Here is a 22,622-nt window from a genome sequence, read left to right on the forward strand (position 1 = left end):
TAACAACCCTCTCAGAAATCTCAGCGGTGCCTCATAAATTCTGATGTTGGGATCTGAATTTACTCCCTACCTTGAAAGATCATGCCATGTACATCATTAACCTACTATCTGCCTTTGCATTATGCTTGTCAAAATCCTGTTAGCTGTAAGTTCTCAAGACACCCCCCTTTGCAACATTTTGTGCTATAAAACCTTGTTCCTGGAAAGCTGATGGGGCTGGTCTCTAGCCTGTGTCAGGAGAGACAGCCACTGATCAGCTCTCTTTGCATACACAAATACAAGCTTGCTTTAATTTGATTTAAAATTGGAGTTGGTGGTCTTTTCTTTGTGTCAGGGCTCAACAGGCTCTTTTTGTTTACAGATGAGGAAATTGAGGTACAAAGGGGTTATATGATTTTTCTGTTGGTTAATATAATGAATCAATGGCCAAGGTGAGCTAAGATCTAGTTTTCTCAGTCTCAATCCTTACTACCATGTGACATCTAGAAGAAATAAGAATCCAGGAAATTTCACTAAAGATATAAGCGTACTATCATGTTGTTTCCCTTATAAATACATCATTTCTGTTATTAAAACATCGTTCCTTCTGTTTTAGGTTCTCTCATCCAAATTGCTTTAACAAACACTGACAGAGAAAGAGAATTTTAGTTGCGTATTCTATGGCAATCAATGACTCAGTTTTCCGGAGCTGGGACAGACTGCTTTGGGTGGGATAGAAAAAGGATAAATGGCATATGTTTCTCTTAAAAGAAAAAGTAAACTTTAAACCTTTTATTATTTGTAACCAGCAGGAGATTTAAGTTTTCGATAATGGAAGAACAATCTTAACTTCTACTATCTAAGTACTGAACATCATTCGACAAACTTTAAATTTTCAAATCTTTTTTCACTTCTCCAATAACAGGAATACATGTAAGGCTATCCAATAAACTATTAAAAATTCAAGGATATTAGTAATGTTGAAAATTCTCCAGCTTTAGAAAAGTCATGGCATTCCCTGTCAATACTTTTTTTTCTTCCCTCACTTCAAGTGTGAAAAAGGGAAGAAAAAACTCTCAAATCATTTAAATGAAAATTTCTGTAAAGCTTATTTTAAAAAGTATATTTTAAAGACATTTACTCAACAAACTATAGCTCACCTCAAAATTAAGATTAAAAAAATACAAAAAAAGTCAAAAATCCCGTGTGCAGAAAATGTATTGATATTCTTAACAATTAAATGATTGTAAAACTCTATCAGATACAAAGTTAACCTTAATTTTTTATTTTAAGAAATATATATTAGTATAATGAGGGATAAATGAACTACACTTCACAGCTATGATAAATGCCAGCTAAGTAGACCATATCTAAAATTTAGTGTTATTTATTTTTTTCCACTAAAGCTAGTCTGCTCTCAGGTAGGAGGTTGTAGTTCAGTAGAAGAGCACTTGCATAGCATATGCAAGGTCCTGAGTTTGGTCCCCAGCACCACCACCACCACCCGCCCCCGCCCCCCCAAAAAAACGTGGTGTGGGGGAGAAAGAAAAAGAACTTGGGGCTGGGGATATGGCTCAGTGGTAGAGCGCTCGCCTTGCACGTTCAAGTCCCTGGGTTCAATCCTCAGCACCACGTATAAATAAATAAAATAAAGTTATTATGTTCAACTACAAAAAATAAATATTAAAAAAAAAAAGAAAGAAAAAGAACCACTGTTATGACCCAGCTACACTACTCACTCCTTGGTATTTATCCTAAAGAATTAAAATCATACAGCAATACTTGTATACCCAAGTTTATAGCAGGAGCACAATTCACAATAGCCAAACTATAGAACCAGCCTAGTGTTCATCAATGAATGAATGGATAAAGAAAAAGTGCCATATAAACACAATGCAGTTTTATTCTGACATAAATAAAAATGAAATCATGTGATTTGCAGGAAAATGGATGGAACTTGAGACCAATATGTTAAGCGTAATAAGCCAAGCTCAGAAGGCCCAGGGTCTTCTCATAAGTGGAAACTAGAGAGGAAAAAGGAAAAGGAAGTGGGTGGGAGGAAGCTTATGAAACTTGAAGGGAGATTAGTAGAGTAAGGAACCAAGGAGGGGAGAAGTGGGGGAAAGGGGAAATACTGGGGAATGATACTGGCCAAATTGTATTTTTATATTGTGTACACTTATGAATATGTAACAACAAATCCCACAATTATGTACAACTAAAATGCACCAATAAAAAATACAGAAAAAAAAGAAAAAGAAAAAATGATAGAGGGCTGCAGTTGTGGCTCACTGGTAGAGCACTCGCCTAGCATGTGCGAGGCCCTGGGTTTGATCCTCAGCACCACATAAAAATAAAATAAAGGTACTGTGCCCACCTACAATAAAGAATAAGTGTTTAAAAAAAGAAAAGAATAAAAGAAGGAAGGAAAAATCCTACATCACATGGAAAATGAACAATATGTTACTAAACGATCAATGGGTTACAGAAGACATAAAGGAGGAGATAAAAAAATTCTTAGAGACAAATGATAATACAGACACAACATACCGGAATCTATGGGACACAATGAAAGCAGTTTTAAGAGGGAAATTCATTTCTTGGAGTTCTTTCCTCAAAAAAAAAGAAAAACCAACAAATAAATGAACTCACACTACACCTCAAAAACCTAGAAAAGGAAGAGTAAAACAACAGCAAATGTAGTAGAAGACAAGAAATAATTAAAATTAGAGCAGAAATCAACGATATTGAAACAAAAAAAACCATTGAAAAAATTGATAAAACTAAAAGTTGGTTCTTTGAAAAAATAAACAAGATAGACAGGCCCTTAGCCATGCTAACGAAGAGAAGAAGAGAGAGAACTCAAATTACTAACATACGGGATGAAAAAGGCAATATCACAACAGACACTACAGAAATACAGAAGATAATTAGAAAGTATTTTGAAACCCTATATTCCAATAAAATAGAAGATAGCGAAGATATCGATAAATTCTTAAGTCATATGTTCTGCCCAGATTGAGTCAGGAAGACACACATAATTTAAACAGACCAATATCAAAGGAAGAAATAGAAGAAGCCATCAAAAAACTACCAAGCAAGAAAAGCCCTGGACCAGATGGGTATACAGCGGAGTTTTACAAAACCTTCAAAGAAGAATTAATACCAATACTTTTCAAGCTATTTCAAGAAATAGAAAAAGAAGGAGCTCTTCCAAATTCATTCTATGAGGCCAACATCATCCTGATCCCAAAACCAGACAAAGACACTTCAAAGAAAGAAAACTACAGACCAATATCTCTAATGAACTTGGATGCAAAAATTCTCAATAAAATTCTGGCGAATCGAATACAAAAGCATATCAAAAAACTTGTGCACCATGATCAAGTAGGATGCAGGGCTGGTTCAATATACGGAAATCAATAAATGCTATTCACCACATCAATAGACTTAAAGACAAGAACCATATGATCATCTCGATAGATGCAGAAAAAGCATTTGACAAAGTACAGCATCCCTTTATGTTCAAAACACTATAAAAACTAGGGATAACAGGAACTTACCTCAACATTGTAAAAGCTATATATGCGAAACCTTAGGCTAGCATCATCCTAAACGGAGAAAAACTGAAGGCATTCCCTCTAAAATCTGGAACAAGACAGGGATGCCCTCTATCACCACTTCTATTCAATTTAGTTCTTGAAGTACTAGCCAGAGCAATTAGACAGACAAAAGAAATTAAAGGCATAAAAATAGGAAAAGAAGAACTTAAATTATCACTATTTGCGGATGACATGATTCTATACCTAGAAGACCCAAAAGGGTCTACAAAAAAACTACTAGAACTAATAAATGAATTCAGCAAAGTGGCAGGATATAAAATCAACACGCATAAATCAAAGGCATTCCTGTATATCAGAAACAAAACTTCTGAAATGGAAATGAGGAAAACCACTCCATTCACAATATCCTCAAAGAAAATAAGATACTTGGGAATCAACCTAACAAAACAGGTGAAAGATTTATACAATGAAAACTACAGAACCCTAAAGAGAGAAATAGAAGAAGATCTCAGAAGATGGAAAAATGTACCCTGTTCATGGATAGGCAGAACTAACATCATCAAAATGGCGATATTACCCAAAGTTCTCTACAGGTTTAATGCGATGCCAATCAAAATCCCAACGGCATTTCTTGTAGAAATAGATAAAGCAATCATGAAATTCATATGAAAAAACAAAAGACGCAGAATAGCAAAAGCAATTCTAAGCAGGAAGTGTGAATCTGGAGATATAACAATACCAGAGTTAAAACTGTACTACAAAGCAATAGTAACAAAAACAGCATGGTACTGGTACCAAAACAGGCAGGTGGACCAATGGTACAGAATAGAGGACACAAAGACTAATCCACAAAGTTACAACTATCTTATATTTGATAAAGGGGCTAAAAACATGCAATGGAGGAAGGATAGCATCTTCAACAAATGGTGCTGGGAAAATTGGAAATCCATATGCAACAAAATGAAACTGAATCCCTTTCTCTCGCCATGCACAAAAGTTAACTCAAAATGGATCAAGGAGCTAGATATCAAATCAGAGACACTGCGTCTGATAGAAGAAAAAGTTGGCTACGATCTACATACTGTGGGGTCGGGCTCCAAATTCCTTAACAGGACACCCATAGCCCAAGAGTTAATAACAAGAATAAACAAATGGGACGTACTTAAACTAAAAAGTTTTTTCTCAGTAAAAGAAACAATAAGAGAGGTAAATAGGGAGCCTACATCCTGGGAACAAATCTTTACTCCTCACACTTCAGATAGAGCCCTAATATCCAGAATATACAAAGAACTCAAAAAATTAAACAATAAGATAACAAATAACCCAATCAACAAATGGGCCAAGGACCTGAACAGACACTTCTCAGAGGAGGACATACAATCAATCAACAAGTACATGAAAAAATGCTCACCATCTCTAGCAGTCAGAGAAATGCAAATCAAAACCACCCTAAGATACCATCTCACTCCAGTAAGATTGGCAGCCATTATGAAGTCAAACAACAATAAGTGTTGGCGAGGATGTGGGGCAAAGGGTACACTTGTACACTGCTGGTGGGACTGCAAATTGGTGAGGCCAATTTGGAAATCAGTATGGAGATTCCTGGGAAAGCTGGGAATGGATCCACCATTTGACCCAGCTATCGCCCTTCTCGGACTATTCCCTGAGGATCTTAAAAGAGCATACTATAGGGATACTGCCACATCAATGATTATAGCGGCACAATTCACAATAGCTAGACTGTGGAACCAACCTAGATGCCCTTCAATAGATGAATGGATAAAGAAAATGTGGCACCTATACACAAGGGAATATTATGCAGCACTTAAAAATGACAAAATCATAGAATTTGCAGGGAAATAGATGGCATTAGAGCAGATTATGCTAAGCGAAGCTAGCCAATCCTTAAAAAACAAATGCCAAATGTCTTCTTTGATATAAAGAGAGCAACTAAGAACAGAACAGGTAGGATGAGCATGAGGAAAAGACTAACATTAAACAAAGACGAGAGGGGGGAGAGAAAGGGAGAGAGAAGGGAAAGCATATGGAAAAAGTAGGAGACCTTCAATGTTACACAAAATTATAAGAGGTTGTGAAGGGAAAGGAGGAGGGAAAAAAGGAAGAGAATTAAACAACAGCAGAGGAGGTAGAGAGGGAAGATGGGAGGGGAGGGGAGGGGAGGGGGGATAATAGGGGATAGGAATGGTAGCAGAACACAACAGTCACTAATATGCCATTATGTAAAAATGTGAGTGTGTAACTAATGTGATTCTGCAATTTGTATTTGGGGAAAAAATGGGAATTCATAACCCAATTGAGTCAAATGTATGAAAGATAATATATCATGAGCTCTGTAATGTTTTGAACAATCAATAAAAAAAATAAAAAATAAATTTAAAAAAATTTAAAAAATTAAAAAAAAGAAAAGAAAAAAAATGATAGAGAAAAATCAGCCCGTTCCTAGAAAGATGGATTCTGTATTCTACTTTTTAAATTGAATCATCTTTAGACAAAATATAATTATGAAGGAAGGCTTTACCTGGAAATAGTATAATATACAACATTTAAGAATCTCAAAACCTACTATTAGAAGTATTTTACTCTCTTTAGTACATAATCTTTTTAGTTTCTCTATATAACCCATAATTTGATACAAAGAACAACAGCACAGCCCAAAGCTTTACATATCACTTGAGATGCAATTTCAAAAATTATTATTTGAATTGCTGAGAAGCATCTATATAGCCTAACACATTATCATCACAAAGTAACACAGATGAAGCATTTCTAATTCCTGAACTGCTTAAGGACAAAACATTTTTTCAATCACGGTTTCAGCATTAAAAACAACAAAATGTACATTCTAAAAGTCCTAAGGTTTCAATGTTTTACAGTGTCTGAATGGAACTGAGACTGCCAATTTAAAATGTTTTAATCTATATCTGCTTATTACATTTGTCATTTTAACAAATTAAAACATATAAAAAGCTAAATAAAATTAACAAATATAACAACAAGTGGAACTAGATAAAAAGAAAATAGGTAGAATGAATAAGTACACAAATGTAATTTGTTCATTTTTATGTAACAGTACTGTGTTTTAAAAAAAAAATCACTATTTTAAAAAAAAAAAATACTTCCAGTGACTGGCAACTAAGCAGTAACACAAAAATAGTTTTACTGACAAGTGAGCATTGAAATAAATATGTGAAGATAAAAGATAAGAGGAAACAAAAGCACCCAAGTTTAATTCACTGTTAGTTATCAGGAAACAAATAATTAAGCACAATAAAAACACAAGATCAATGACAGACAGGTCACCTAAAATTCCAAGTTAATGACTATTTTCCCTGAGAATAACATATGTTGAATTCTGCTCTTTGCTTCAATCTTCCAAAGTCTTCAAAAGTAGAGTTCTCTAAGTGAGAAAACTATTGTCAGATATGCTTCGATTTGTCCAACTCAACTAAAACCAAATTCAGTCCATTCCAAGTTCAGAGGCTACATTTCATAAATGTGGCTCCTTGGGTTCCCCTCTTTTAGCATCATCATTTATTCTCTATACCTTCCTCCTATCTGTTCCTGAAATGTTTTCTGTACTTCATCCCTTAGATGCTAAAAAGTACCTGATATCCAGCCATTAACAACAAAAGTAAAGTTTTTACTTAACTTCAGGTAGCTACGTGCATAGTTTTCACTAATTTGTATCCACATATTTACTTGGGTTTTACTGGTTGTTTTTAAAATATGAGATAAGTAGAAGAAATAATAGAATAGCAGATACTGCAAATAATTAGAATACACTTAGGTTTTCTAAGTTCCCAATGGCAAAAATACGTGACATTAAAGTAATCAACAGAATCTTAAAAATTAGTGTTTAATGAATGAATGCTATGTGTCCATTATAAATCTAGAGGAAGAAAAGCAAAACTATTCAAAATAAAACTTTTCTACCCAATTTTCTGAGGAGTAGATTGGGGAAAACAAGAATCTGACCTCTAGATCAAAAGATTTTTTTGTGTGTGTGTAAGGACATAAAAATGTATACTACCTATATAATTGTATACATATGCATAAAATATTTCAAGGAGAATATACAAGAAACCTAATTGGTTGCTTCTCTGGAAGGAAACTGGATGACTTAGTGCAAAATTGAGAGGAAGACTATTCAGTTTACATTTTTCCACTTTCAAAGAACTGTACAATGCTCTATATCACCCAGTCTTGAAAACTGAGTAAGATAATTAAGGGAGGAGGGGGAGCGGTATATTAATCCTACACTGTTCCTGACTAAATCCTAAATCCTAAAACAACTACAGTACAGTAAAGTAACTAAATTATGTACTAAACTATAGGGAGCTTAGCTAGGGTATGCAAGCAGCATATAAGTCAGAGCAAGGGGACATCCTCCTCCAACCAAGGAAAACAAAGTCTTCTGATGGATCAAAAAGGTTAAGAATAAAAGCAAATGCATACACATTTAAAAATTTTCATCCAAGCAGATCTTACATTCAAAATATATTCAAAGCATAAGTATGGCATGCATTTACCATGCCTTTTCTCAGTATCATCATCTTAAACACATGGCTGCTGAAGACATTTTCATAAGGCTGCTGAAAGCTTCTTAAAATTATAATGTATTTGTACATGATGGGGATAAGCACTTGCTCTACTATTTTCTACTCATTAAAACCTTTATGGACTAGGGATGTGGCTCAAGCGGTAGCACGCTCGCCTGGCATGCGTGCGGCCTGGGTTCGATCCTCACCACCACATACAAACAAAGATGTTGTATCTCTCGAAAATAAATATTATTAAAAAAAAATTCTCCAAAAAAAAAAAACCTTTAAAAACACAAAGATTAATATTGTCAACTGCCTTAGCTAAATATATATTTTTAATAAAAACAAATAAAGAAATAAATACTGGTAGTCCCTGGATAAATTCTTCATGTCAGTGACTCACCTCTACTACCACTTGAAATTTTCCAGAATAGTTCTCTATCTTCCTTTCAAAAGCCACCAGGATTTCTTGCATAGGAGCAAGCCTTTCAGGACTGGTTTCAAGATCTTTTGGATTCCAGCTGCTGGAAAAGAAGGGCCACCATTTTTGGTCTCGGGAACTCTCTGGAAGTATTTAATACAGAGTCCATTCCTTTAATTTCATGAAACTGTCTGTAGGGGAAGTTTTTCTCTTTCAATTGTTGTTTTTAAGAATTAACCATACAATTTAAATTTTTTAATAATGATGTGGAATTACAGAAAGCAATTTTCACACCATTTCACAATTTCTAGATATTCTCAAATCTTTATTTATCTACTGCAGCCTTTGGTAGTTGCTACAAATTCAGAAAATGCATAATGTTTTTAAGCAACGAAATAAAACACTGTTAGGACAAAATTGGAAGTTTCACATCTACCTCACACTCTTGTGTCAACTCTACTATGAAATTCACACCATTGTCATCCAGGAATATACCGTGACTTTCTTCCTAGGTGCTTAAGGACAAGCTCAGGAGTTATCCTGGAGTCTTCCTTCTGTGAAAAGTTTTAAGTGATTTTCTCTCTTCAATATTTCTCTAGGCTTCTCCCATTATCAACAGTACTGCCACTGTTGTATTACATGATGTACTAGTCACTAACTGCCTAGACTACTGCAGGCATGAGTCCTTAAGATTTATATTCTTAAAAAGAACATCAGATGTTATTTTTCAACATAATATTTTAAGAGCTCCCTAGTCTGACCTTGTCTCTACTCCTTATCATTCACAGAATCAATTCCAAACCAATCCATGGCTAAAACTTTCACTTTCACCTCTTATGACACATATAACCACACCCAGAATTCTGGTCACATAAAACACTATCTTACTTCTTAAGCACAGCACACTTTTTCCATCCCTTTACACACTGTTGGTATGCTTCTAGTAATTCACAAAGTTTACTATATAAAGAATAAGGATACATTTTTAAATGTTAAAAACTTACCATATGACTAGATACTGTATTTTTTTTTAAAAAAAAGCCACTACAAAGTTAATGACTTACTGAAGATCACCCATCATTTAGTTAATGGAGACAGACCCAGTTCTATAGTCCCAAGCAAGTGCTTTAACCATGCTTGTCATCCTCTATCATTGTTGTATTCACATAAAACAGGGAAAAGACCACCATTTGACCCAGCTATTCCTCTTCTCAGACTATACTCAAAAGACCTAAAAACAGCATACTACAGGGACACAGCCACATCAATGTTCATAGCAGCACAATTCACAATAGCTAGACTGTGGAACCAACCTAGATGCCCTTCAATGGATGAATGGATAAAAAAAAAAAAAAAAGTGGCATTTATACGCAATGGAATATTACTCAGCACTAAAAAAATATCAAGATCATGGCATTTGCAGGAAAATGGATGGCATTAGAGAAGATTATGCTAAGTGAAGTTAGCCAATCCCAAAAAAACAAATGACGAATGTCTTCTCTGATATAAGGGAGGTGACTCAAAATAGGGTAGGGAGGAAGAGCATGAGAAGAAAATTATCTTTAGATAGGGAAGAGAGGTGGGAGGGAAAGGGAGGGAGAATGGGAATTGCATGGAAGAGGGAAGGAGACCCTCATCGTTATACAGAATACAGGTATGAAGATGTAAGAGAAATAAAAAAGAAGTGGGTCACATTAGATTGGGTAGAGGGGAGGCATAGGGGGGAATGGAAGGACAGCAGAATAAAACAGACATTATTATTGCTGTGTGTATATACGTGACTGCATGACCAATGTAATTCTGCAACCTGTACACTCAGAAACATGAGAAATTATATCCCATCTGATTCAAATGTATGATATGTCAAGATCATTGAACTGTCATGTGTAACTAATTAAAACAAATTTAAAAATTTGTTTTAAATTTGTTTTAAAAAAAAACAGGGAAAAGAATGACTACGAATCCAAAATAGTATGTGCAATGAAACTAATAATTATTGTTTATTGTTTCCAGATGAACCATTCATTCATTGTATTCAATGTTTTCATTCAATACATTTAACAATCTCCTATTCTATATGGGGATTTAAGCCATCATCTTCAAATAGTTTACTATTTCTTCAGACTACCTAGATTTGACAGTATAAATTTACCAAAATTAATAATAAAGACTTCCATTAAGCAACATCTAACAATTCTGTTCACTATTTTGACCCAAGAACTATAGCAATTACTAGGAAAAGAGAATTCTAAAATATGCACCTTAAAAAAATAGTACTCTTATTAAAAGTATAATTTTTTAAAAACATCAAGAGGAAGAAGAAAATAAGGACACAACATTGTATGTTCAAATTCAAAGTTTATGGGACTTTCTCTAAACGAAACTGCTTTAAAATGAAAGCCTCTTATTAAACACCACATATTATATTTTGTTAAAAACCATACCACATTTATTTATTTACCTCACTCTTCATATGTACATAATACATAAACCCAATGTTGTAGGCTGCTCCAATCCTGCTTTTCTCTGGAGACACATTTAATGATCATGGGAAGGATTCAGCATAAGTAAAATCTCAATCAACTTAAAAAGGACACACAGAAGACCATGCTTTCAGAAATTTTGACTGCAATCTTCCCAAAAATAAGAAAAAGTTTTTTGATCTGAAATTTTCTTGAATAAAATGTGTACCAAGAATTATGTATTGAAAGCTTATTATATGCCTGGTTATATAAGGCACTATGAAAATTTATGTAAGAGTCAAAACCTTAAAAAGATTATTCTTACACATATGGGTCAGATGTTAAATCATGGAGTTCTCTACATTCGATTTTTATTAACTATAATTTTATTCTATCAAGTATTACTTGGCATGGGAATTATAATAGCAAAGACAGTTTTTGAAGTTCCCAGAATTTATTCATAAAAAAAAAAAAAAAACAGAATCACCAGATGGATAAACGAAAACCTTGCAGACAATACTCAAAATGAAACTAGACGTCTGATTATCCCCACAAACCTCAAAATGGCATCACATAAGGACAGACCACTAGACCCACCTGATGTTTGCAACCAATGGGAAATCTAGTGGATCTAAGAACAGAACAAAATAGTTACGAGATATATGAACTGGAAACCACACTAAACCAATTAAAAAAAAAACAAAAAAACCACAATATCAAAAAGGATTTTTACCCAGCCTAGTGGCAAGTAAATACAAAGGATCCATACTGTAGGGTCGGGCTCCAAATTCCTTAATAGGACACCCATAGCACAAGAGTTACAAACAAGAATCAACAAATGGGACTCACTCAAACTAAAAAGTTTTTTCTCAGCAAGAGAAACAATAAGAGAGGTAAATAGGGAGCCTACATCCTGGGAACAAATTTTTACTCCTCACACTTCAGACAGAGCCCTAATATCCAGAGTATATAAATTAAACAATAAGAAAACAAATAACCCAATCAATAAATGGGCCAAGGACCTGAACAAACACTTCTCAGAGGAGGACATACAATCAATCAACAAGTGCATGAAGAAATGCTCACCATCTCTAGCAGTCAGAGAAATGCAAATCAAAACCACCCTAAGATACCATCTCACTCCAGTAAGATTGGCAGCCATTAGGAAGTCAAACAACAACAAGTGCTGGTGAGGATGTGGGGAAAAGGGTACACTTGTACATTGCTGGTGGGACTGCAAATTGGTGCGGCCAATTTGGAAAGCAGTATGGAGATTCCTCGGAAAGCTAGGAATGGAACCACCATTTGACCCAGCTATTCCCTTTCTCAGACTATTCCCTAAAGACCTTAAAAGAGAGTACTATAGGGATACTGCTACATCGATATTCACAGCAGCACAACTCACAACAGCTAGACTGTGGAACCAACCTAGATGCCCTTCAATAGATGAATGGATAAAAAAAAAAAAATGTGGCATTTATACACAATGGAGTATTACTCAGCACTAAAAAATGACAAAATCATGGAATCTGCAGGGAAATGGATGGCACTAGAGCAGATTATGCTAAGTGAACCTAGCCAATCCCTAAAAAAGAAATGCCAAGGGGATCCAACATGGCGGCCGGCGAGGAAGCTGCACTTTCAATATCTCCACATTAACGGGATCAGAAACACCAATTAAAACAGCTACATTCTACCTACTGAGGATCTTCTAGCAAAATTCCGTTGAAAGGAGACCTGCCGAGAATTAGTAAGTTTATTAGACGTGACAGTTTGCCCCAGACAAGTGAATCTTGACTGGCAGCGCGGGCTCAGAGTCCAATCCCGCGGCCACCCGCCGCTTCTGCAAGCGGCAGGCGGCCCAGAGCAGCGCGGCAGAAGGGTCCCCGCCCAGCCAGCAGACAGCGCCCGCCATCCCGGCTACCCTGGCGGCCCGGCTTTCGCCCGGCGAACAGCCACCCCACCCGGCTGGTTCTTAGCCACGCCGCTGCAGCCACCCGGCTTTACAAGCACCCCCGGCGGCCCTGCTCGGCGAGAAGGGTCCCCGCCCTGCCGGCAGACAGCTCCCGCCATTCCGCTCTTGTTCTGCAAGCAGCCACCCCGCCCGCTTGGTTCTTAGCTACGAGGCTGCAGCCGCCCGGCTTTACAAGCGCCCCCGGCGACCCTGCTCGGCGAGAAGGGTCCCCGCCCTGCCGGCAGACAGCTCCCGCCATTCCGCTCTTGTTCTGCAAGCAGCCACCCCGCCCGCTTGGTTCTTAGCCACGAGGCTGCAGCCGCCCGGCTTTACAAGCGCCCCCGGCGACCCTGCTCGGCGAGAAGGGTCCCCGCCCTGCCGGCAGACAGCTCCCGCCATTCCGCTCTGGTTCTGCAAGCAGCCACCCCGCCCGCTTGGTTCTTAGCCACGAGGCTGCAGCCGCCCGGCTTTACAAGCGCCCCCGGCGACCCTGCTCGGCGAGAAGGGTCCCTGCCCGGCCAACAGACAGTTTCCGCCATCCCGGCTACCCTGCCGGTCCCGCTCTTGCCCTGCAAACAGCCACCCCGCCCGCCTGGGTCTTAGACACGCGGCGGCAGCCACCCGGCTTTACAAGCGCCCCCGGCGGCCCTGCTCTGCGAGAAGGGTCCCCGCCCTGCCGGCAGACAGCTCCCGCCATTCCGCTCTTGTTCTGCAAACAGCCAGCCCGCCCGCTTGGTTCTTAGCCACGAGGCTGCAGCCGCCCGGCTTTACAAGCGCCCCCGGCGACCCTGCTCGGCGAGAAGGGTCCCCGCCCTGCCGGCAGACAGCTCCCGCCATTCCGCTCTTGTTCTGCAAGCAGCCACCCCGCCCGCTTGGTTCTTAGCCACGAGGCTGCAGCCGCCCGGCTTTACAAGCGCCCCCGGCGACCCTGCTCGGCGAGAAGGGTCCCCGCCCTGCCGGCAGACAGCTCCCGCCATTCCGCTCTTGTTCTGCAAACAGCTAGCCCGCCCACTTGGTTCTTAGCCACGAGGCTGCAGCCGCCCGGCTTTACAAGCGCCCCCGGCGACCCTGCTCGGCGAGAAGGGTCCCTGCCCGGCCAACAGACAGTTTCCGCCATCCCGGCTACCCTGCCGGTCCCGCTCTTGCCCTGCAAACAGCCACCCCGCCCGCCTGGGTCTTAGACACGCGGCGGCAGCCACCCGGCTTTACAAGCGCCCCCGGCGGCCCTGCTCTGCGAGAAGGGTCCCCGCCCTGCCGGCAGACAGCTCCCGCCATTCCACTCTTGTTCTGCAAACAGCCAGCCAGCCCGCTTGGTTCTTAGCCACGAGGCTGCAGCCGCCCGGCTTTACAAGCGCCCCCGGCGACCCTCCTCGGCGAGAAGGGTCCCCGCCCTGCCGGCAGACAGCTCCAGCCATTCCGCTCTCGTTCTGCAAACAGCCACCCCGCCCGCTTGGTTCTTAGCCACGAGGCTGCAGCCGCCCGGCTTTACAAGCGCCCCCGGCGACCCTGCTTGGCGAGAAGGGTCCCTGCCCGGCCAACAGACAGTTTCCGCCATCCCGGCTACCCTGCCGGTCCCGCTCTTGCCCTGCAAACAGCCACCCCGCCCGCCTGGGTCTTAGTCACGCGGCGGCAGCCGCCCGGCTTTACAAGCGCCCCCAGCGGCCCTGCTCGTCGAGAAGGGTCCCTGCCCGGCCGGCAGACAGCTCCCACCATCCCGGCACTCCTGGCGGCCCGCCCGCTCTGCGAAGGGTTACCCCACCCGGCTCTTAGCCACGCGGGCGCCATCTGCCTGGCGCTGAGGGAGCCCCCGGCGGCCCAGCGCAGCCAGAAGGGTCCCCGCCTGGCCCGACAGAAGGCACGTGCCCTTCCGGCTCTGCTAACGGCCCTGCCCACCCAGGAAAGGGCTCCCCACCTTGAGAGGATGGGAAGGAAATCTAACCAAGCCTCTATGAATTAGCGAACTGGGATCTAAAACCAGAGATTATATCAGACCAGAGACAAGCCAGTTCCACCTCTCCCTTCGGTCACTCCTGCAAGGAGCCAGGGGCCCGCCATAGCAGAGAGGGGAAGTCACCAAAGATCGGCCAAAGAGATTCCTTCCCAGCGGACTCTAAATTAGCAGGAGCGGCGAGGGAGCCGGACGGAGCTGGCGGGAACCGCGGCAGCGGCACGGGAACCGGCGGGAGCTGAGGCGGCGCTGACGCAGGAGCCGGCGGGAGCCGCGCGGCGCGGGTCTCCCAGCTACAGCCCCCACCAGTGCTGACAACTGAGGTCTCTTGCACCAGATACGGGGGCGTGGCTACCAGAAGAAAGAAACGCGATCAGTATGAAAAGACAAGGAAAGAAAGGACCACAAGCAATGCAGGTCAACTCAACTTTAGAAGAGGTAATATCTGCAGCAGATGGAATGTCAGATAAAGAATTCAGGATATACATGCTTCAGATGATCTGGAGTCTCAAGGAAGACATTAGACAGCAAAATCAGACAATGAAAGACCACTTCGACCACTTCGACAATAAATTACACAAACAAATCCAAGAAGCAAAAGACCAATTATACAGGGAGATAGAGGTTATAAAAAACAAACAAACAGAAATCCTGGAAATGCAGGAAATAATAAACCAACTTAAAAACTCAATTGAGAATACTACCAGCAGAGTAGAACACTTAGAAGATAGAACATCAGACAATGAAGACAAAGTATTTCAACTGGAGAAGAACATAGACAGCTCAGCAAAGCTGTTAAGAAACCATGAGCAGAACATTCAAGAAATATGGGATAACATAAAGAGACCCAACTTAAGGGTCATGGGGATACAGGAAGGTATTGAGGTCCAAACCAAAGGAATGACCAATCTATTCAACGAAATAATACGAGAAAACTTCCCAGACTTGAAGAATGAGACAGAATCCCAAATCCTAGAAGCCTACAGGACGCCGAATGTGCAAAATCATAAGAGAGCCACACCTAGACACATTATAATGAAGATGCCCAACATACAGAATAAGGAGAGAATTTTAAAAGCTACAAGAGAAAGGAAGCAGATTACATTTAGGGGTAAACCAATCAGGATAACAGCTGATCTTTCAACACAGACTCTGAAAGCTAGAAGATCCTGGAATAACATATTTCAAACGTTGAAAGAAAAGGGGTTCCAACCAAGAATTGTGTATCCCGCGAAATTAAGCTTCAGGATGGAAGATGAAATTAAAACCTTCCATGATAAACAAAAGTTAAAAGAATTTGCAGCTAGAAAACCAGCTCTTCAAAACATCCTCGGCAAAATATTACAGGAAGAGGAAATGGAAAATATCAATGAAAACCAACAGCGGGAGGTAGTACAGTAAAGGTGGGGGGGAATAATCAAAGAGGAAAACAAACCATGTTTAGTAACATAAATAAACAAATATGGCTGGAAGAACAAACCATATCTCAATAATAACTCTAAATGTTAATGGCTTAAACTCACCAATTAAGAGACACAGGCTAGCAGAATGGATCACTAAACAAGACCCAACAATATGCTGCCTTCAGGAGACACATCTGATAGGAAAAGACATACATAGACTGAAGGTGAAAGGTTGGGAAAAATCATATCACTCATATGGACTTCGCAAACAAGCAGGAGTGTCCATACTCATTTCAAATAAAATAGATTTCAAGCCAAAGTTAATCAAAAGGGATGAAGAGGGACACTACATACTTCTCAAGGGAACCATACACCAACAAGACATAACAATCATAAATATATATGCCCCAAACAATGGTGCAGCTATGTTCATCAAACAAACTCTTCTCAAGTTCAAGAGTCTAATAGACCACCATACAATAATCATGGGAGACTTCAACACACCTCTCTCACCACTGGACAGATCTTCCAAACAAAAGTTGAATAAGGAAACTATAGAGCTCAATAACACAATTAATAACCTAGACTTAATTGACATATATAGAATATACCACCCAACATCAAGCAGTTACACTTTTTTCTCAGCAGCACATGGATCCTTCTCAAAAATAGATCATATATTATGTCACAGGGCAACTATTAGACAATATAAAGGAGTAGAGATAATACCATGCATATTATCTGATCATAATGGAATGAAATTGAAAATCAACAATAAAAGAAGTAAGGAAAAATCATGCATCACTTGGAGAATGAACAATAGGTTACTGAATGATCAATGGGTTATAGAAGACATCAAGGAGGAAATTAAAAAATTCTTAGAGATAAATGAAAACACAGACACAACATATCGGAATCTATGGGACACATTGAAAGCAGTTCTAAGAGGAAAATTTATTGCTTGGAGTTCATTCCTTAAAAAAAGAAAAAACCAACAAATAAATGATCTAATACTTCAACTCAAAATCCTAGAAAAAGAAGAGCAAAACAACAGCAAAAGAAGTAGAAGACAAGAAATAATTAAAATCAGAGCTGAAATTAATGAAATCGAAACGAAAGAAACAATTGAAAAAATTGACAAAACTAAAAGTTGGTTCTTTGAAAAAATAAATAAAATCGACAGACCATTAGCCACGCTAACAAAGAGAAGAAGAGAGAGAACTCAAATTACCAGCATACGGGATGAAAAAGGCAATATCACAACAGACACTTCAGAAATACAGAAGATTATCAGAAATTATTTTGAATCCTTATACTCCAATAAAATAGAAGATAGTGAAGGCATCGATAAATTTCTTAAGTCATATGATTTGCCCAGATTGAGCCAAGAGGATATTGACAACCTAAACAGACCAATATCAATTGAGGAAATAGAAGATACCATCAAAAGACTACCAACTAAGAAAAGCCCAGGACCGGATGGGTATACAGCAGAGTTTTTCAAAACCTTTAAAGAGGAATTAACACCAATACTTTTCAAGCTATTTAAGGAAATAGAAAAAGAGGGAGAACTTCCAAATTCATTCTATGAGGCCAACATCACCCTGATTCCTAAACCAGACAAAGACACTTCAAAGAAAGAAAACTACAGACCAATATCTCTAATGAACCTAGATGCAAAAATCCTCAATAAACTTCTGGCGAACCGGATACAAAAACATATCAAAAAAATTGTGCACCATGATCAGGTAGGATTTATCCCTGGGATGCAAGGTTGGTTCAATATACGGAAATCAATAAATGTTATTCACCACATCAACAGGCTTAAAAATAAGAACCATATGGTCATCTCGATAGATGCAGAAAAAGCATTCGACAAAGTACAGCATCCCTTTATGTTCAAAACTCTAGAAAAACTAGGGATAGCAGGAACATACCTCAACATTGTAAAAGCAATCTATGCTAAGCCTCAGGCTAGCATCATTCTGAATGGAGAAAAACTGAAGGCGTTCCCTCTAAAATCTGGAACAAGACAGGGATGCCCTCTCTCACCACTTCTGTTCAACATAGTTCTCGAATCACTGGCCAGAGCAATTAGACAGACGAAAGAAATTAAAGGCATAAAAATAGGAAAAGAAGAACTCAAATTATCACTATTTGCAGATGACATGATTCTATACCTAGCAGACCCAAAAGGGTCTACAAAGAAACTATTAGAGCTAATAAATGAATTCAGCAAAGTGGCAGGCTATAAGATCAACACGCATAAATCAAAGGCATTCCTGTATATCAGCAACAAATCCTCTGAAATGGAAATGAGGACAACCACCCCATTCACAATATCCTCAAAGAAAATAAAATACTTGGGAATCAACCTAACAAAAGAGGTGAAAGACTTATACAATGAAAACTACAGAACCCTAAAGAGAGAAGTAGAAGAAGATCTTAGAAGATGGAAAAATATACCCTGTTCATGGATAGGTAGAAGTAACATCATCAAAATGGTGATATTACCAAAAGTTCTCTATAGGTTTAATGCAATGCCAATCAAAATCCCAACGGCATGTCTTGTAGAAATAGAGAAAGCAATCATGAAATTCATATGGAAAAATAAAAGACCCAGAATAGCAAAAACAATTCTAAGCAGGAAATGTGAATCAGGCGGCATAGCTATACCAGACTTCAAACTATACTACAGAGCAATAGTAACAAAAACAGCATGGTACTGGTACCAAAACAGGCAGGTGGACCAATGGTACAGAATAGAGGACACAGAAACCAATCCACAAAACTACAACTATCTTATATTTGATAAAGGGGCTAAAAGCATGAAATGGAAGAAGGATAGCATCTTCAACAAATGGTGTTGGGAAAACTGGAAATCCATATGCAACAAAATGAAACTGAATCCCTTTCTCTCGCCATGCACAAAAGTTAACTCAAAGTGGATCAAGGAACTTGATATCAAATCAGAGACATGGCGTCTGATAGAAGAAAAAGTTGGCTATGATCTACATACTGTGGGGTCGGGCTCCAAATTCCTCAATAGGACACCCATAGCACAACAGTTAATAACTAGAATCAACAAATGGGACTTACTAAAACTAAAAAGTTTTTTCTCAGCAAAAGAAACAATAAGAGAGGTGAATAGGGAGCCTACGTCCTGGGAACAAATCTTTACTCCTCACACTTCAGACAGAGCCCTAATATCCAGAATATACAAAGAACTAAAAAAATTAGACAATGAGATAACGAATAACCCAATCAACAAATGGGCCAAGGACCTGAACAGAAATTTCTCAGAGGAGGACATACAATCAATCAACAAGTATATGAAAAAATGCTCACCATCTCTAGCAGTCAGAGAAATGCAAATCAAAACCACCCTAAGATACCATCTCACTCCAGTAAGATTGGCAGCCATTAGGAAGTCAAACAGCAACAAGTGCTGGCGAGGATGTGGAGAAAAGGGTACTCTTGTACATTGCTGGTGGGACTGCAAATTGGTGCGGCCAATTTGGAAAGCAGTATGGAGATTTCTTGGAAAGCTCGGAATGGAACCACCATTTGATCCAGCTATTCCACTACTCGGTCTATTCCCTAAAGACCTAAAAAGAGCACACTATAGGGACACTGCTACATCCATGTTCATAGCAGCACAATTCACAATAGCAAGACTGTGGAACCAACCTAGATGCCCTTCAATAGACGAATGAATAAAAAAAATGTGGCATTTATACACAATGGAGTATTACTCTGCATTAAGAAATGACAAAATCATAGAATTTGGAGGGAAATGGATGGCATTAGAGCAGATTATGCTAAGTGAAGCTAGCCAATCCCTTAAAAACAAATGCCAAATGTCTTCGTTGATATAAGAAGAGTTACTAAGAACAGAGTAGGGAAGAAGAGCATGAGAAGAAGATTAACATTAAACAGGGATGAGAGGTGGGAGGGAAAGGGAGAGAGAAGGGAAATTGCATGTAAATGGAAGGAGACCCTCAGGGGTATACAAAATTACATACAAGAGGAAGTGAGGGGAAAGGAGGGAAAATATAAGGGGGAGAAATGAATTACAGTAGAGGGGGTAGAGAGAGAAGAGGGGAGGGGAGGGGGGAGGGGGGATAGCGGAGGATGGGAAAGGCAGCAGAATACAACAGACTCCAGAATGGCAATATGTAAATCAATGTGCAACTGATGTGATTCTGCAATCTGTATATGGGGTAAAAATGGGAGTTCATATCCCACTTGAATCAAAGTGTGAATTATGATATATCAAAAACTATGTAATGTTTTGAACAACCTACAATAAAAATTAATTAAAAAAAAAAAAAAAAGAAATGCCAAATGTCTTATTTGATATAAGGAGAACAACTAAGAACAGAGTAGGGAGGAAAGCATGAGAAGAAGATTACCATTAAACAGGGATGAGAGGTGGGAGGGAAAGGGAGAGAGAAGGGAAATTACATGGAAATGGAAGGAAACCCTCATTGTTATACAAAATTACATATAAGAGGAAATGAGGGGAAAGGGGAAAAAAACAAGGGAGAGAAATGAATTACAGTAGTTGGGGTAGAGAGAGAAGATGGAAGGGGAGGGGAGGGGAGGGGAGGGGGGATAGTAGAGGATAGGAAGGGCAGCAAAATACAACATACACTAGTATGGCAGTATGTAAAAACATGGATGTGTAACCGATGTGATTCTGCAATCTGTATACGGGGTAAAAATGGGAGTTCATAACCCACTTGAATCAAATGTATGAAATATAATATGTCAAGAGCTATGTAATGTTTTGAACAACTAATAAAAAATATTAGCAAATAATACCAAATAAATAAATAAATAAATGTGGAATGGGGGTGAAAAAAGGTCTAGCTCCAGTGAACTCTTGTAACTAACCACTATGTTTCCCTTCCAGGACAGAGATCCACACTGAGAAGAAATTTCTAGGAAATGACACAAAACTGAGCAGGGTAGGAATAATGGAGATAAAAGAGGTGAAAGTACAGATAAGAGCAAGAAAAGGAAAAAGAGCAAAAAAGTCTCAGAAGGTTTATTTTTAAGCATTACATGGAAACAACAGAGAAGTTTATGAACTTTAAAAAAGTATATAAAATACCACTTCCTTCTAAAAGTAAAGAAAAACTAATGTCACAAAAAACGATCAGGCCAGGCATGGTGCAAGCCAGCAACTCTGGAGGGAAGGCAAGTTTGAGGCCATCCTCAGCAACTTTGTAAGACCTTGTCTAAAAATAAAAAGGGCTGGGGATATGGTTCAGTGATTAAGCCCACTGGGTTCAATCGCAGTACACAAAAAAAGGAAGGAAGAAAGAAAGGAAGGGCACACTATAGGGATAAAAAAAATGTGGCATTTATACACAATGGAGTATTACTCTGCATTAAGAAATGACAAAATCATAGAATTTGGAGGGAAATGGATGGCATTAGAGCAGATTATGCTAAGTGAAGCTAGCCAATCCCTTAAAAACAAATGCCAAATGTCTGCTTTGATATAAGGAGAGTAACTAAGAACAGAGTAGGGAGGAAGAGCATGAGAAGAAGATTAACATTAAACAGGGATGAGAGGTGGGAGGGAAAGGGAGAGAGAAGGGAAATTGCATGTAAATGGAAGGAGACCCTCAGGGGTATACAAAATTACATACAAGAGGAAGTGAGGGGAAAGGAGGAAAAATATAAGGGGGAGAAATGAATTACAGTAGAGGGGGTAGAGAGAGAAGAGGGGAGGGGAGGGGGGAGGGGGGATAGCAGAGGATAGGAAAGGCAGCAGAATACAACAGACACCAGAATGGCAATATGTAAATCAATGGTTGTGCAACTGATGTGATTCTGCAATCTGTATATGGGGTAAAAATGGGAGCTCATATCCCACTTGAATCAAAGTGTGAAATATGATATATCAAGAACTATGTAATGTTTTGAACAACCTACAATAAAAATTAATTTAAAAAAAAAGAAAGGAAGGAAGGGAGGGAAAGAGGGAGGAAAAAAACATTCAAAAGTGAAATTTCACAGTTATTAAGAAATAAAAATGAGTGAGAAGCAGAATAACACTTCTACAATGAAGCCACACTAGTAAAAAATGTGCTGACAAAAAAAAAAAAAGATCAAAACAGCAACCCACTAATTCAGAACTACCTAAAAGACATGAAAGAACATATAGAAATTGATTCAAATACACACATAAGCTATAAAAGAAAGAATAAACAACTAAATTAGAAATCAGAAACATTCATGATTAAGATGACACAACTCAGGAAAGCAGTAGAAAGAAAATTTACTTAAGAAAATGAATAAATAAAATGTAACATG

General features: G+C 39.2%; 1 protein-coding gene across 6 annotated transcripts in view; it reads right to left on the reverse strand.

The window, feature by feature from the left end:
• The window catches only part of Smap1 (small ArfGAP 1), a 181,800-nt gene that overhangs the window by 92,497 nt on the left and 66,681 nt on the right, over nucleotides 1-22,622 (reverse strand). The window contains exon 1 of one of the 6 annotated variants that reach the window (XM_076858511.2): nucleotides 8,508-8,600. The exons of the other annotated variants lie outside the window; for them this stretch is intronic. Coding sequence (XP_076714626.2) covers nucleotides 8,508-8,579 — 72 coding nt within the window. The 5' untranslated portion in view covers nucleotides 8,580-8,600. Of the gene's footprint in view, nucleotides 1-8,507; nucleotides 8,601-22,622 lie in introns of those variants that run through there. 6 annotated transcript variants of the gene reach the window in all.

This window comes from Callospermophilus lateralis, chromosome 6 (assembly GCF_048772815.1).
Source record: "Callospermophilus lateralis isolate mCalLat2 chromosome 6, mCalLat2.hap1, whole genome shotgun sequence".
NCBI classification, from domain to species: Eukaryota; Metazoa; Chordata; class Mammalia; order Rodentia; family Sciuridae; genus Callospermophilus; species Callospermophilus lateralis.